This window comes from Empidonax traillii, unplaced genomic scaffold (assembly GCF_003031625.1).
Source record: "Empidonax traillii isolate 1590-97213 ecotype Southwest subspecies unplaced genomic scaffold, ASM303162v1 scaffold276:size1176444, whole genome shotgun sequence".
Taxonomy (NCBI): Eukaryota; Metazoa; Chordata; class Aves; order Passeriformes; family Tyrannidae; genus Empidonax; species Empidonax traillii.
The window spans coordinates 794,669-809,579 of record NW_020955469.1 but is presented as its reverse complement, the minus strand read 5'-3'; the positions used below and the strand labels follow the sequence as shown (position 1 = coordinate 809,579).

Here is a 14,911-nt window from a genome sequence, read left to right as displayed (position 1 = left end):
TTTGGATTTTTTTACTTTCTCAGCTTCTTTTCCACATTGTCTTGTGCATCATTTCACTTCCCCAGCAGTTCAATTGTCGGGAGATAATACTGGAAACAAATTTAATAGTCCCTTTCAGGGTTATGTTGGACGTAATTTGCAGCACAGAATGTCAGCGCTGTGTACTTACTCCACAGCATTTTAGCACATTATTTCCTTCTCAACCAGGAGTTTTTTTCAGGCTATGCAGGGAGGGCTGGGCGATGGGAACCGAGGGTGGACGCTGCTATTTCAGAACAGCTGAAAAAAAAAAAAAAAGATGAAATGAAAGCTGATGGCACCTGGCAGCTTGCTGTGGATATTGCACAAAGGTAGAAAAAATAGGGAGGTGTCAGAATTCGTGGTGTTTTCATCTCGCTTTGGGGATACTGGATACACAGCCAGGAAGGTGTTGCTGGCAGAGAGCGCTGGGAGGGAGTGGTGAGCGCTGTTGCCTTCCCAAAATGTGTTGAGGCTTTAATTAAGGAATGACTGCAGTGTGTTTCCAGATCTTCCAGTGGAAAACATGAAATAAAACCTTGTCTTTCATTATTTTTTTTTTGGTTTGTTTTTTGCCAGGCTGAGCCTCCCAGGGTTCCCCAAGCCCAGGGCAGGTTCTTGCCGCAGGGTCTCCGATCAGGAGAGGAGCTGTGGGCATGCCCGAGGTTCAGTATAGGCTGCCATCCCGCTGAAATCTGTGGGATTAAACCCCTTGTTTCAATTTAAAGAGTGGTGATAAATGAGGTGTTGAAAAGTATGGGTTTAAAGATGCTCTTAAACCCCTGTTTCCCGGGAATGGGGAGGCACGAACGTGGAACGCCTGCGGAGCTCAGGTGGGAAGCGGCTCCCGGCTCTCGCTGTTCCCAGCTCGTGCTGACACAGTGTTTTCCACACACCGTGCCCTGCTGGTATCTGTGGATCTGGAGTTTCCACCTGAGCTGCTGAAATCTCCTGTCACTGCGTGCCTTTGGTGCAGATGGAGCTGGGCAAGCAGCAGCCCTGCATTAAATCAGCTTTTGTTCAATGGCAGTCACTGCGTAGGCACCTGGATGTGTCTGGGAATAAACCACCCCAATTTACGGCAGGGCTTCATTCTCAGAGTGGATTGAGCAGAGAAGCCAAAAACTACAAGTCCTGCACTGGTGTTTCTGCTCCAACCATCTGTAGAGACACCCTTTGTGTCCTGTTTGTTGTTTTTTGGTTTTTTTTCACCCTGAGAGAACCTGATGTAATTGTTTCCCTGTACACCCAGAGGTGATTTGTCAAAACCCCAAGTGCTCCTTGGTAATTCAATATTTATGATGTCTTTATAAGGCCGGTCCCGCTCTGCTGACTCTGAGGCGAGGGGGAGAATGCGCTGCATAAATTAGGCTGCAGGAAACACGAGCTCACAGCTCACTTGGGCAGGGAGGATGTGAAGGCAGCAGTAATTGGGTGCCCAGCAGCCTCTTCCTTAGCATCTTCCTCATCAGCCCTGCCCAGCATGCAGAAAATCCTGAAATCTCGAAATGGAACATGACTGAACAGCCCAGATACCGGGGGTTGTATTTTGGTTTATTTTTTTAGGAACCAAAACTTAAGCAGAGTTAAAGTTTCCCAACCCAGTATCCTTTGTGGTGGAAACTTTAGTTGAAATTGAGAGGACACCAAAATCCCTGTTTTCCTTCAAGCCTTTTTTTTTTTTCCCCCTAAAAAATAAACGTTTCGAGAGTTTCTGATGAGCTCTGTTCCCAAGATCTCCATCAGATCTCTGTAAAATGTCAGTTGTGTGGTATCAGATGATAATGGTGCATCCTTGCAGCATCTTATCAATCAGAGAGGGGGTTTTTTTCCCCCCTTACAGAGTTTTACACACGGTTCCTTAAGGCTTGCCACCCTCTCTGGGGTCAGAGCATCCTTTAGGTGTGATGGCCACGCTGCAGACCCCTCACCTGGTGTCCTTGCCTTGCCTTTGCAGGAAGGGGACTCCCTGGGGGCCATGGAGAAGCTCTGCCGGCAGCTCACGTACCACCTGAGCCCCCACTCGCAGTGGAGACGCCAGGGCATCATGAAGAGGAAGCCGCAGTCCTGGTGAGTGGGCTTTGGAAATCGCTGTCCCCCCGTGGGTCACTGTCCCCAGCCTGCTCCCTGCCACCCTCGAGGCCACCACGGGCTCAGGAGAGCAGGAAGGGGGATCTTTCCCGGTGCTTTCAGCCCTGGTGTGCAGATGTGGGTGCTGGTGGGAGCTGCCAAATCCCCCACGGTTTGGGAAGTGCTCGGAGCCTCCTCCTGGAGGAGAGCCAGGATGTCAAATCCTCCCAGCTTGCCCCAACCTCCAGAATCCTCTGTTGTCTCCAATCTCACCAGTGCTTCCCCCATTTGTGGTTGTGTTGTCAGGTTCCTTCATGCTGAACCAGAGGTGTTTTCCTCCTTTTCCGTTTCCCATTCCCCTCTGCATCCTGGTTTCCAGAGAGAAGCACAGTAGCACCCAGAGAGGGAGCAACAGGCTGGAAAACCTGAACCATCCATCCTCCAGACATCCCATGCTGGGCATTAGAGAGCAGGAGACAAACTGCTCCAAGACACCCTAATTAGATGGTAATTAATGTACAGGCACCATGCACACCGTGGCTTGCAGTGTGTTTACACACCAGGAGTTTTTTTATTAAAATGGGAGAAAATGACCCCAATCCCCTCCTCATCCAGGTCCTGGATCCACAGAGCCAAGAAACCTGTGGATGAGGCTGAAGGGGCTCCTTGTTTTCTGTGATGTTATGCATTATATATTTACTATTTTTGTATAAGGAGGTGAGAAATAGAAAAGAAGCCACAATCTGGCAAAGTCAGGATTCGTATCTAAGTGCTGGCTCCTGGTTCCAGGAGAGTTCTGGTTCTTGTTGTAGTAGATGCTGTTTGTAGCCATTAGTGGAAACTAATCCAGTGGAAAAAACCGAGTCTGGAAAGATAAGAAGAGAGGAGGAACAGTGGACACAGGAGGAAAACAAGCACAAGCAAATAAAGGATTGCATGGTTTAATAGGATTGGGGTCACATATCCTGGAGATCTGGCTCAGCACTGCTGTCCTTAAGACTCAGAGGTGGAGAAACACCCCCATTCCATCAGCAGTGGGAGCTGCTTTTGGTGTTGAGCGTGTTTAAGGTGTGTTGGTGACTAAAATTTGGTCTTTCCAATAAAGCAGCAGAAACGGAGGGAGGATGTTGGGGGTGTGTCCTCACCACACCGAGCTGAGTAATGACCCTTGTGGGGATTTTTTTCTTAATTAGAATAGGAAATGCACACCCACTGTCACCTCATCAGGGCATTATCAGCGTTAGCTGATGGGGCAGTGGGGAACTCTCTGCAGTTTGAAACACAAGAAATTCTTGAAAATGAAAAAAGATTTAAAGCAGTGCTTTGTGCCACTCTGTCTTTAATTGCCAATCCCTGGCCTTAATCATCAGCTTGGAGGGGCTGTGGGAGCACATCCTCGTGCCAGAGATTTGCAGGGCTTTATCTGACAAGCCTGCTGGAGCATTTGCCTTCCCTTGGAGCAACCAGGGAATAGCTGTGGTTTGTCATCTTTTGAACTGCAGGGATGAGGTTTCAGCAGTAAATGAGGCCCTGAGCACATGGCAACGACCCCAGGGCTGGGAACATGGGACACAGTGGGAACGTGGGACACTGGCTGCTGGCTCTGCCCAGGCCAGGGTTTGGAGGGGGGGATTTGCCTGGGTTTCTGGTTTAGAGGCTGATTTAGGCTGTGAGTTGAAGTCAACCTTTTGCTGAGGTCTAAATGCCATGATATAGAGATTATAAACAGACTAAAGGGAGCACCTGTCTTGTCTTCCCTGTGCTGGAGCACTCACTGCTTTATTCATGTGCTGGCAGTTCCCCTGCCAGGGATGCTCCTGATCTCATCTCTAAGTTGATTCCTTCCACAGCAGGTGTCTCCCCAGAGCCCCCACTCTGGTTGGGGTTTGCAAGTGCCCTGAGATGCTTCCAAGGGAGTAGTGGGGTCCTATTCCCAAGTGTTGGCCTTGCCTTGACTCAGCTCTGCTGCCAAAGGTTTCAGGGACTTTCAAATATTAAGTTTCCACACTTTTTTGTGTATCTGTTGGCCATCCACACCCCATCAGTGCTCTGCCACTCCCAGCTCCAGCTGGGGAAAACAGGCCAGGGGCTGCTGCAGAAGAGATGATGGTTTTTCCTTTCCCTGCCCTCCTTCTCCCTGCAATACCGACCTTGTAACACCCATGGACTGCACGTGTGAACGATGCTTTCTTCAGCCATTTCTACTTTTTCTTTGCTCTTTCTTAGTTCTTTCTTTTAATTTTCTCTCTCTCTTGTTGGAGAGGAGGTCTTCTGACAAGCTTGGGGTTAGAAAGGGACAATTTAGAGTCATTGTTTCTCCGAGCTCATGGCTGTGCTCCACAATCCCCTGTCCCCTGTAGCTGGGCTGGAAGGGTTTTGGAAAGAACTGGAGTTTAATTATCCCTACAATCAGGAATGGTGGGAGTGTGTTTGCAGGAGGTGGGTGCATTAGTGCAGTGCTGATCCCTCTCTTCGATCCAGAGTTGTGGGATCAAGGGGGTCTCAGGCACAGTGGGATGTTGAAGGGGCGGTGGTTTCTGGTTGTCATTGTATTGCCAAACCTCCTTGGATGCACAGAGTCAGATTTTCAGTGGGATAGCATTCCTTCTTCACTGAGTGCCTGTTGGCATTTCCACTGGGCAGTGGGGGCCGTGGCCAGCAGCAGGGGGGTGGATCAGTCCCTTCTGGACCAGCTCTGGTACCTTTGCCGAGGTCTCTCTGGCATGGTGAGTGAGAGCCCTGCACAGCTCAACTGAGTGCTGAGCAAAGCCAAATAGCTGTAATTAATCTCACCAGAAATATGGCAAAATGATTACAAGGGAAAATTGCTTTCCTTTATTCCACAACTGCCGTTTCCATTACAGGTGGTAATCGGAAGCGGAGCAGCCGGAGGATGAGGGTGGGGACAGGTGACAGAGGGGACTGGAGCTGATTTTGCAGTCAGTCCTGCTGTGGTCAGGCCTCCTGCTGTGTAGGCAGAGGGGGAGGCTCGTGCTTCCCATTCCATCTCATGCCAGGCATCACGTCCAGCCTGTGTGTGCACAGACAGAGCTCAGTGGAGGGAGATGCTCTCAGCCTTGGCTGCCCTGCTCTGCTGTGTTGCCTGGCACCAGAGCACCCAAACCTGAGCCAAATGACCTTATTTTTTTCTTTTTTTTTTTTTTTTTTTCATATTGTAAATCTGTCTGGCTCTCCCTTGCCGTCTCCGTGCCTCCCTCTGAACTGCATGCATTAAACATCCAGGATGAGAGGACAGCCAATAGCAGGAGGATGAAGCCAGCCTGCAAAAGCAATTTGTATGTCCCTGGCTCTGCCTGGGGCCACGGTTGCAGTCCAGTATTTAACTAGCAAGTGTTGAATCAGGTCCTGGAATCTCCCTGCTCCTCCTGCTGCCAAGCCCTCGCTTCAGCATCACGAAAGCCAAACTGGGAATCAAAGCTCCACGTGCCAGTAATTGCTTTGAGGCACAGGCTGGACGCTCTGTGGGGAGGCAGGAGGTGTTTCCCTGGGGCTTTGCCCTGTCTTTCCTATCCCTTTGGGATATCCCATCACCATTCCTGTCCGGTGTTGCTGCTGTGTCCAGGAGCGATGGCGAGCCAGGGATGCAGCAGTGGTGCCTTCCCCACTGGGCTGAGCAGTGAGCACCAGCTGAGGGAATATTGATAATTCACATCATACCTCCAAATCTAGCCCCATTTTGCATCAGGTAAAACCTCTTTCCCCACACAGTTCCTGTTGATGCCACTGGAGCACAAAGCACGGAAGAATTTAGGGTGAAGTGGCTCAGTTGGAGCACTCTCATTAAATGGGGTCAATCTGGACCTAAATTTGCAGATTTTCTAACTCTGTTGTTGCTCTGCAATAAGCAGAGAAACCCCTAAAAAGAAGCCTGAGCCTCGTGCAGGTCTCTCCACACCAGTGTGAGCCAACGTGGTGCTTTCTTCGCTTTCTAAATCCATTTTATGTTCCAGAGCTCCCAACCCTTACTCATGCAAATCCTCCAGTGGTGGGACATGTGAAGAGTCAGGATCTAATGTTTTTCTCACTTCACATGGATTTTGCAGGCGGTTTTACTTAGCTCTCTTAGCCAACTCTCTTCTCTTTGCCACTTGTCCTTTCTGCTGATGAATGGCAGGGCCAGCCTGGGGTCCTGCTTTGCACTTGGGAGTCAACCTGAACTCCCCTTGGCTCTCCTAAGACTCTCTGAGGTGAAATAGTTAGAAATCACCTAGAAGATAGCTGGCTAAAAATGCAAACAAATAGTTTGGGATACCTTTTGGAAATCAGGAGGCTCCATCAGGCTGTGGCAGATTTTAACCCCAGTGGGTTGAATGTTCTCCATCGCACTGGACATCCAGGTACAGAGACCTGATAGAACAGAAGAGAAGGGTGTTTTGATTTACTGATGAACTTGTGGAGGCTGAGCAGCCTTATTTTGTTGGTAGGAATGATCTTCTAACATCCCACTCCTGATTTCATCAGGGGCACAAAACATTTCTGTCCTGGAGGAATGCTGGGTGCTGGTTTTTTTCATACTCGCTTGCAGTGCCTGCTTGAATTCCTTTATAAGGCAAAAAACCCCCCCCAAAAAAAGGAAAAAAAAGGGAGTTTTCAAGGGAGAAGCCCTTTTGAAAACAGAAGGAGAATGTTTGTGGATGGAAATCCTCTGCTGCTGTGGCAGCTCGTGGGCGAGCGATGGGAGAAGTTGTAGCTCCTGCAACAAACGGTCCCTTCAGAGCATCCGACACGAATCCACTGTCAGTGGGAGGAGGCAGGAATTGTGCAGTGTGTCCCCTTCATTGGAATCCCTCTGTGTGTGTGTGTGCCCAGCAGGCTGCTGGTCAGTGCTGCAGGAGAGCAGAGGATTGGTGGTGTGGAGCCTTTGGGACGGGTGTGTGGGCGATCCCTTCTCTCTGTGTCCATGGGGTGTTGTCGTGGTCTGTGCTACGTGACTGTCCCACAGAGCAGAAGGGAGAGAACACCAAAGTGATTTACAGGACATGGAGAAAATGCCACAAAGCCCAGAAGGAATTATTGGTTGGGGCTGTGATTCCAAGGGGGTGTTGTAAATCACTCCACCTTTTGCAGTGGAAAACAGGCAGTTCCCAAACATTTCCAGCGTGGCCTGAGGCTTCGTGCGCGTGTTTGGTGTGGAGAAAAGCAAAGTTCCGATTCTTTGGGTGGTTCTTTGGGCTGCCTGAGGTTGGGAACTGAGGCCTCATCAGTGGGATGCTGAGCCCTGGTTGACAGGTGGGTCCTGCATCCCACAGGAGGAGGTGGGGGAGGGACAGAGGTTCTTCTGACCTTTACGGGGTCATACCACAACAACCAAGGTCTGCAGCCTCATGGTCAGGCTCAGCAGGGCTGACTGGGAATGGGGAGGGTTAACCACGGACACTGAGTAATCCTCCACTAACAGATGATGACTTACTGTGATGGGAAGACCTGGAGTGACCCAGAAGTCAGAAGGGAGCTAAGGTTTTGGGAGAGAGAGTGGAAAACAAGGGGAGGATGAGCAAGACAAAAGAAACGTCCCCCTTGGCTGCTGTCAGAGATGTTCTGAGTGATTTTGCAGCTTGAGGCCGTGTCCTGTCTGCCCCAGCATGGCTGTGGTGCCACTGGCATCAGCTGGCTCATGGTGCATCCTGCCTGTCTCATGTTGTGTGTTTGCTTGGCCTCTTCTGAGGCATCAAACTCAGACTTTTAAGCCCTTTGTTCAGCCTCATTAATGAATCATTAATGCCAGCAGTAGCAGGGTGAGCTGTGGTGTTCCCTCTGTACCAGGTGATGCTCGGCCCCCATGGAGCAAATCCCAGTTGTGCCCACGGGCAGCACTGGCATCACACAGGGCTGAGGATCCCTGGCACCTACAGCAGCTCCTCTGGGAGATGCCTTTGCTTTGCTCTGGTCCACGCTGAGCCAGCATGCCTAAACCTGGAATATTTTCTCTCCTTTGGCAGAAATGTTTGGAAACTCGGGGTCCTGAGGAGCGGGAGGGGCCGGTTCCAGCAGCACTGTGGGATCCAGCTCTTTGCCCAGCAAACAGGCAGGTTTGCAGGGGTTCAAGGCACTCACCATGGCCAAAGAAAAAGGAAAAGGAGAAACCTTTAGAGGCACCAAGAAGGAGTTGGGAGAAATATTTGGATGTGGATAGTTCTGCAGTTCATATCCCAGGAATGCACTTTTCATCCCTTCTGTCCTTCCCACCTCAGTCTCCTCCATGGCCACGGGGCATTTCCTACATCTGCCAGTCTGGGACTCTTTGGACTTTATATAGTTACTCAAGATGTGACTTTCTGTTTCTTTTATAGCTGGGATTGGAACAACCATGATTTGACCTGTCAGTTGTTCAGTTCCCAGTGCTCCTCTGCCTGATGCTGCTTCTGGGCTCCTGCCTCTTGAATTTATTCCCTTTGGCACATGCATGGCTGCAAGCACAGTGCCTTCTGTAGTTTTGCTCTCTGATGGTCTGTGTGACTTCAGCACTGCCTGGTCAGGGGTTCCTTTGTTTGTGGAAAGTCCATTTTCCAAGATAGCTGAACTGGAGGGACCTTTTGGGGCTGCTCCTTCGCACTCACCCAAGTACCTGGCCAGGGTTTTTTGCTCCAGGCTGGCACCCCAACAGAAGAGTTTGAATGAGTGTGGTGGGGAGGTTAAGCCTGGGGTTAAATATGCCTAAATTGCTTCACAAAAATGAGGAACATGCTGGGGAGCTGCTGTGGCTGTGCCCTGGCCCTGCATGGTGCTGCCCCATCCACACTGGCTCCAGCCTGGCTGTTGGAGCCAGTTTATCCCTGGGAAATCCCAACCCAGCTCTCTGCAGCCAGGCAGGCATCACAGCACTTACTCCTCCTTGCTGTGCAGAAAATCTGATGAATCTCTTCTCAAAAAACACTGCTTAACGTGAAAACCTCCCATCCGGCGTGTCTGGCGTTTTGTGACCGCGAGGAAACGTTTTGTCCTCGTGGGAATGGCGTGTGACGTTGGAGGGGAGAGGATGATCAGCAATCATCCACCCCAGGTCAACAGCACAGGCTAAGCCACGTGGGAGGAAGGGAAGGATTTCATCCATTTGGAGATGGATGTCTCCTGATGAGACAGGAATTAAAAAAAAAAAAAAAAAGCTATGTCATTTTGAAGTCAATAATGTGCAGCACTAAGAGGCTTTTGCATTAAATAATGCTCTTTGAAGGCTAGTGGGGTATGAATACCAGGGTGTCAGGTTGTCCCTGGTGTGCACTTTATCCCTGAATATCCCTGTGTGTGCAGACAGGGTGGGAGGGACCTGTCAGTGCAGGGGGGATGCCCTGAGCTGCTCCCACCCTTGCCCAGCGGAGCAGCCCAAGGGTGCCACTGTCACAGCAAAGCTTCAGCATCAGCAACATCAGCTCTACTTGCTGAATGGTATTGAAGGGCCCAAGAGCACAGAGAATTCAGGACAGGACGTTAAACATCATAGTTCAGACTCAGGAGGGCTCCAAATACGGGAAGCTCAGAGGGTTTGCCAGGGAGGAATAATTGAATAAAGCCCTGGATCCTTTACCCAAATATTAATTGACATCCAGACACAGGACCTGGACTTGGTAGCCCTTGTTGTGGCTGAGGATGGTTATTCCTTTGCACTGATGTTTAGCACTATCCCAGCATTAGTGCAGGGAGCAGGTGAGATTTTTCCAGAGTCTGCAGCATCCTGCCATTCCCTGGGAACTACAGAGGCTCCCTCCAGCCTGCAGTTCACTTAATGCATCCTGCCCTTCTGCCTTGAGTTTTCTGCCCACTCCTGACTCCGTCAGGGTGACCTGTCTCTGCTTGCTCGAGTGCTCTGGGGAGCCCTGAGCAGTTAAAGGGCATCCTCAGAGGAAATCTGCACTGAGACTGACCTGAGACAGGATCCAGCCTTGGAGAAAAAGCCATTTAGATGTTTTTGCAGAGGGGAAAAGTACTCTGATGCTGATGGAGCCAGGGGTGTCCCCTGCCAGGGTCCCTTGACATGTCAACACACATCAATCTGCCCTGGCTGGCAGGGGGGGCCTGTCTTTCCCAAGAGGCTTGGAAGGAAATGCAACATTTCTTGTTGAATTTGAAGAGTCAGAGACACTGGAATGACCTTCAGTGCCATGAAAATGGGACTAAACAGCGAACAAATAGAGTGCCTGTTGTGGGGGGAAAGGTGAAATGCTGCAAATCCGGGGGAGCAAATATTTGTGAGGGCTGTGGCTGAGAAATAATTCTGCAGTTCCGCTCTTTGTGGCAATTAAAGAAGCTGCCACCCCACAATCATAGAACCCCACAGTCATAAAGGTTGGAGAAGCCACCACTGTGGTGGTCAATCACTAAACCACGTCCCCAGGGGCCACATCTACATGTCTTTTCAATACTTCCAGGGCTATCTTCAAATAACTCCAGGGAGTTTGCTTATTGCTGATACTCAGGGGAAGTTTGATTCCTCCTGCTCCTGTCAGAGCTGGAGCTGTGGGATCTGCTCCCCCGGTTCCTGGGAATCCTGGGCACTTTGCACACCCCAGAGCACACCAGGCAGAGAGGGTGAGCAGGTGGTGAAATCCACTCATTTTGTTCTTCATTGCCACTGAGAGTCGTTTGGCCACGAGATTGGCAAGTTTGGGATGGAAATGAGGTTATTTCTGGGGAATGTTGCAGCAGCATCTGGAAGGGGGGACTGTTGGCTGGGCAGGATCGCTCCTCTGAGCAGCTGAAGGGGAATTGCTGGTGAGCTGGCACGGATGGGATCCCACAGCTGAGCTTTGCTGGGGGAGAGGTTATCCCTGACAGCCCCCTGATCGTGGAGAGGCTGCAGCTCCTTCCCCTGTGCCAGCCCAGCCCCATCACACCTTGCTCAGGCAGGAGCTGGCGTTAGCAAAGACCTACTTTTTAAGCTGCTGGAGCTAAACTGTAAATAATGCATGGATTTTGAAATGCCACCCGGGTAGGTGCTGCAGGGCAGGCTGTCACCTTGCAAGAGGCTTCAGGTTTTCCACTGGCTCGGTCTGGAAAATGGGCCCTTACCCTGCTCGTTGCCCTCCACAAGTTGTCTGCCTTGCTCCAGAATTTAAAGCAATTGACCCAAACTGTGCAGCACCACTTCTCCCCCCGCAGTGATGGATATCCACCCTGACAAATGCTTGAATTGCCTTTGCTGTTCCCTCGTTGAGCAAATGAACCGACAGCCAGAAGTACTAGAAAAGAATTTAAAGTAGGAAAATCCTGAGGCTGGGATGAGATGATTTACAGCAGCAGGACACCCCTTTCCCACTGACTCGCTTTTCTGAGCTTGCTCACGTTCTTGCTGCTGCTTTAAAAGCTTCAGGTGATCACAGGCGCTACTTGTGATTTAAAACCTCGATTTCAAGCCACCTTCTTCTCCCCTTCTGCAACTGAGCTAAGGAATAACCTGGTAGTTTTCCTCCCTCCATCCTGCTGGCATCTCTCCCCTCCCACCTCCTTGCACTTCGGTGTTTGTGCTCCCTTAAATACGTTTTTAAGTCCTGTGCCTGATTAGCAAAGACTGTGAAAAGTGTAGGGGTTGTAATTTATCTTTTTTTTTAAATAATTACTCCTCTGCTTCTGGGCAGAGTGGAAATTAGATTTTCTATTGACACATGGCAGGGATTATTTAAACCAATCCTCACAACTCAGGTTGCAGAGCGGAGAATGGAGTCGTAGAAATTGTTATTAAACGAGGGAATCAGCTGGTGGGATAATTAATCTCCACACACACGCTTCTTCCCTGCACTGGAAGTCCTCCAAACACGTCGTGATTATTTGTCCTGTCTAAACAGGACGCTGCCTGGCTCCTTTTTTTGGGTGGTGAGAGGCAGTTTGGTCCCTTGCCCGGAGCCTGGATGCTGCTCCTGCCACCGTGGAGGAAAGGCCTCGCTCCCCCAGCAGTGGTGCCCATCTAATTACCAGCCAGCCCAGCGTGCCTGTCACCCCTGGCTATATTTCCCAATTAAGAGAATCAAGCTTTATGATGAAGCTTTGATAGAAGCTCTTTACGTTTTCTTTCTCGGGGTGCGTCGTTAGCGGTGGTGAATGAAGGTGTTTAGTGAGCTCGTCCATCACTTTGACTCGGGGCTCCAGCTCGCTGTCGGGGTGAGTTTCCACCTCCCACGCCTGCTGTTGCTCTCTTTGAGTGAAAATAATGCTGTAAAATAATTCTGCAAATGGGGGAGGTGAAGAGGGAGCACTGGAGGTGCTGCTGCTCCGGGTAGGAGAAGGGCTGGACTGAGCTTTTCAGCCAGCACGGATGGAGCTGTCCTGGCACGGGCTCCTGCCTCTCCAGCCCAGCCCTGATTGCTCATATCCAGCCATTTCTATCTGTCCCCTGAGAGCCAGGCCCTGAGGTCCCCCCTCACCCCACTGGTGACCCAGACACAGACTTGACTCATCCCCTTCTAGTCTGACCCTTCAGCGTTAACGTGAGGTCATCCCTTGGTTCGTGGGTGATGTGGCAGAGAGAAAACACCCCTTGGACACTGGCCCAGCATCCCACCAGCACTCAGGGAAGCACACAGAAGGATCTTTTGCATCTCAAAAGGGGCTGGTTGGCACCTCCAAGAAAAGAATTGACAGCAAACCACAGAGTGCAGGCCCTGCCCACGTTCAGTTCCCAGCTTTGGCTGTCACACATCTTGCCAACACGTGGCAGCTCGTGCTTTGACACATCCCAGCCCCTGACAAACGGGGCATTCAGCCCCAAGAGTGGTTTCCTTGGTCCAGCACTGTGGAGCCCAGGCTGGCAGTACGCTCTTCCAGGTGTTTCACTCTGCCCCTGGCCAGGGTTAGTTGGGGAGCTGGGTTGGGGTTTTTTGGAAGGGGAAAGAAGCCATCCTTGTGTGCTGCTCTCCCTCTTGTGCTCAGCCTCTTGTTGAGGTCACTTCCCACCGTGCTGTTGGGGAGGAGGGTTATTCCTCAGCAGCATCTTGCCTGGGAGAAATGCCCATCTGGAGTGGAGTCCTCTCCTGCATTCCCTGGTTTAATCAGCTGCTGGGTCATGCTGGTCACTGAGTGCTTGGTTGGGGCTCATTATTCCAAAGAGAATGAGTTGAAGACTTGGGGAAGGGGGTGGGGGGAATGTACATGTGTGTTTACATGATGGATAAATTACTTACCTTGGGAAGATTTGTTGTTGGGCTGATCTTTGCAGCATCATTCCCCTGGAACAGCCAGCACAGTGACCTGAGGGAACCTCAGCACTGACGGGCACAGAAAACAGAGAGAAGGGCAGAATGTTTGCATTTGGAAAGCTGAGGGAGAGAGGTGATGGGGTTGTAGTCTGATACAGCTGATAACAGGCCCTGTGTTGTAGCAGAAAAGCTAAACAGCCAGTCAGGGAACACTCAGGGAAGGGTTTTGTGGTTTTCCTGCTCGGCCAGCGGAATTTGCTGTGCCGTGGGGACGGGGGGGGGGAGCGGGGCAGGGCTGGTGTTTTGCTGCAAAGAGCAAAGGATCACATTCCTTCTCTGCTCTGCCCACTGAAAAGGCGCCTTGGCAGCCAGCTCCACCTCTGAGCTCTGTTTTCATCTTCGGGGGGGAGCTGAAGGCTGAAATCTCCACCATCAGCGAGGAAATAACCTGCCAAAAGCAATGAAGTGCTGGGGGAAGAGGAGGTTTTCTTTGGGCAGTTAAAGCTGTTCCCTCTTGCCTGTTTTCCTTTGTTTGGCTTTGCAGCCCCAGAAATGGCCACAGCTGCTTTCTGCTGATCCTGCACTCGGGGAAGGGGCTGCTGAAATGAAATCACTTCGGGAGGGGGAGCGAAACTGCCCACGGAACTGTGCCCAGCAGGAATTGGGGATGCCAATGAGTCGGGTTCAGCCCCTGCTCCAGTGAGCAACTTTTTGCTGCACTCACAGAGGAGGAGTCCTATTAAATCTTCTCATTGGGACAGAATATGAAAAACCTGCCAAAAAAAAAAATCCCTTTTTTCCTTTTGAAGACACGAGCAGGGAACTAGCAGTGGGTCAGGTTGTATTCTGTTGTTCCTCACTGGATGAAAGCTGAGGTTACAATGGTCTCCCTGTTCTGCTGGGCTGAGTGGGACCCATTATCTGCTGGGCACGTTAATGTAAAGCAGATGCACCCCTGATGCAGGGAGGGCTGGAGGAAGGAGCCACACACTGGTCAGTTCTCATTAGCTCAACCCAGGGATCTCATCCCTCTCTGAGTATCCTGTGCCCCCGAGGGGAAGGGGGATGGCGACAGGACTGGGGCTTTCTTGGCCAGTGTAGCATCTGTTCATTGAAAATCACGCAAAACAGGCCTTTCTTGGCTCAGTAGATGTGCAAATTATGATCAAAACTGATAGCAAGGCCAAACACCAGATGAAAGGCTCTTGGCTGCCTCAATTGGCCCGTCTCCTCTTCGTTTGGCAACTGGTTATTCCTGCAAGTGAGACCTTCTCCACGTGCAGCTCCTCCAGCACAAGTTGCTGGGTGTCCTGAGCTCTGTTAGTGAGAACTGGGGGGGTTTCCTGATAGGAGGACACCAACCCCATAGCTAAGGGACATCTGCAGGTCTGTCCATCCTCCACCCTGGATGGGGAAGTGATAGTTGTCCCCCCCAAAAAGCATCTTGTCTGAAATGTGTCCAGGGTCAGGCTGGAGCGGGAGGTGGTGGCTTCCCTTTGATCCATCTGTGTGGTTGTGGGTGTGTCAGGACCCTGCTGAGCTTCAAACCCTCCCTCTGGACCCCAGAGGTGCTGGGATGGGCAGTGGGAAGGGCAGGGATTTGGTGTGGAAGGAAGACAAGCCAAGGATCAGGAAGGGAAAGGGAAAAACAGGGGGGTGACACCAACCCCTGGAGGAAA

At 51.0% G+C, this 14,911-nt stretch overlaps 1 protein-coding gene across 2 annotated transcripts in view; it reads left to right on the top strand.

The window, feature by feature from the left end:
• Positions 1-14,911, top strand: part of LRRC75A (leucine rich repeat containing 75A) — a 63,798-nt gene that overhangs the window by 39,102 nt on the left and 9,785 nt on the right. For both annotated transcript variants that reach the window (XM_027890048.1, XM_027890047.1), the window contains exon 3: positions 1,976-2,088. In XM_027890048.1, coding sequence (XP_027745849.1) covers positions 1,976-2,088 — 113 coding nt within the window. The remainder of the gene's footprint in view (positions 1-1,975; positions 2,089-14,911) is intronic.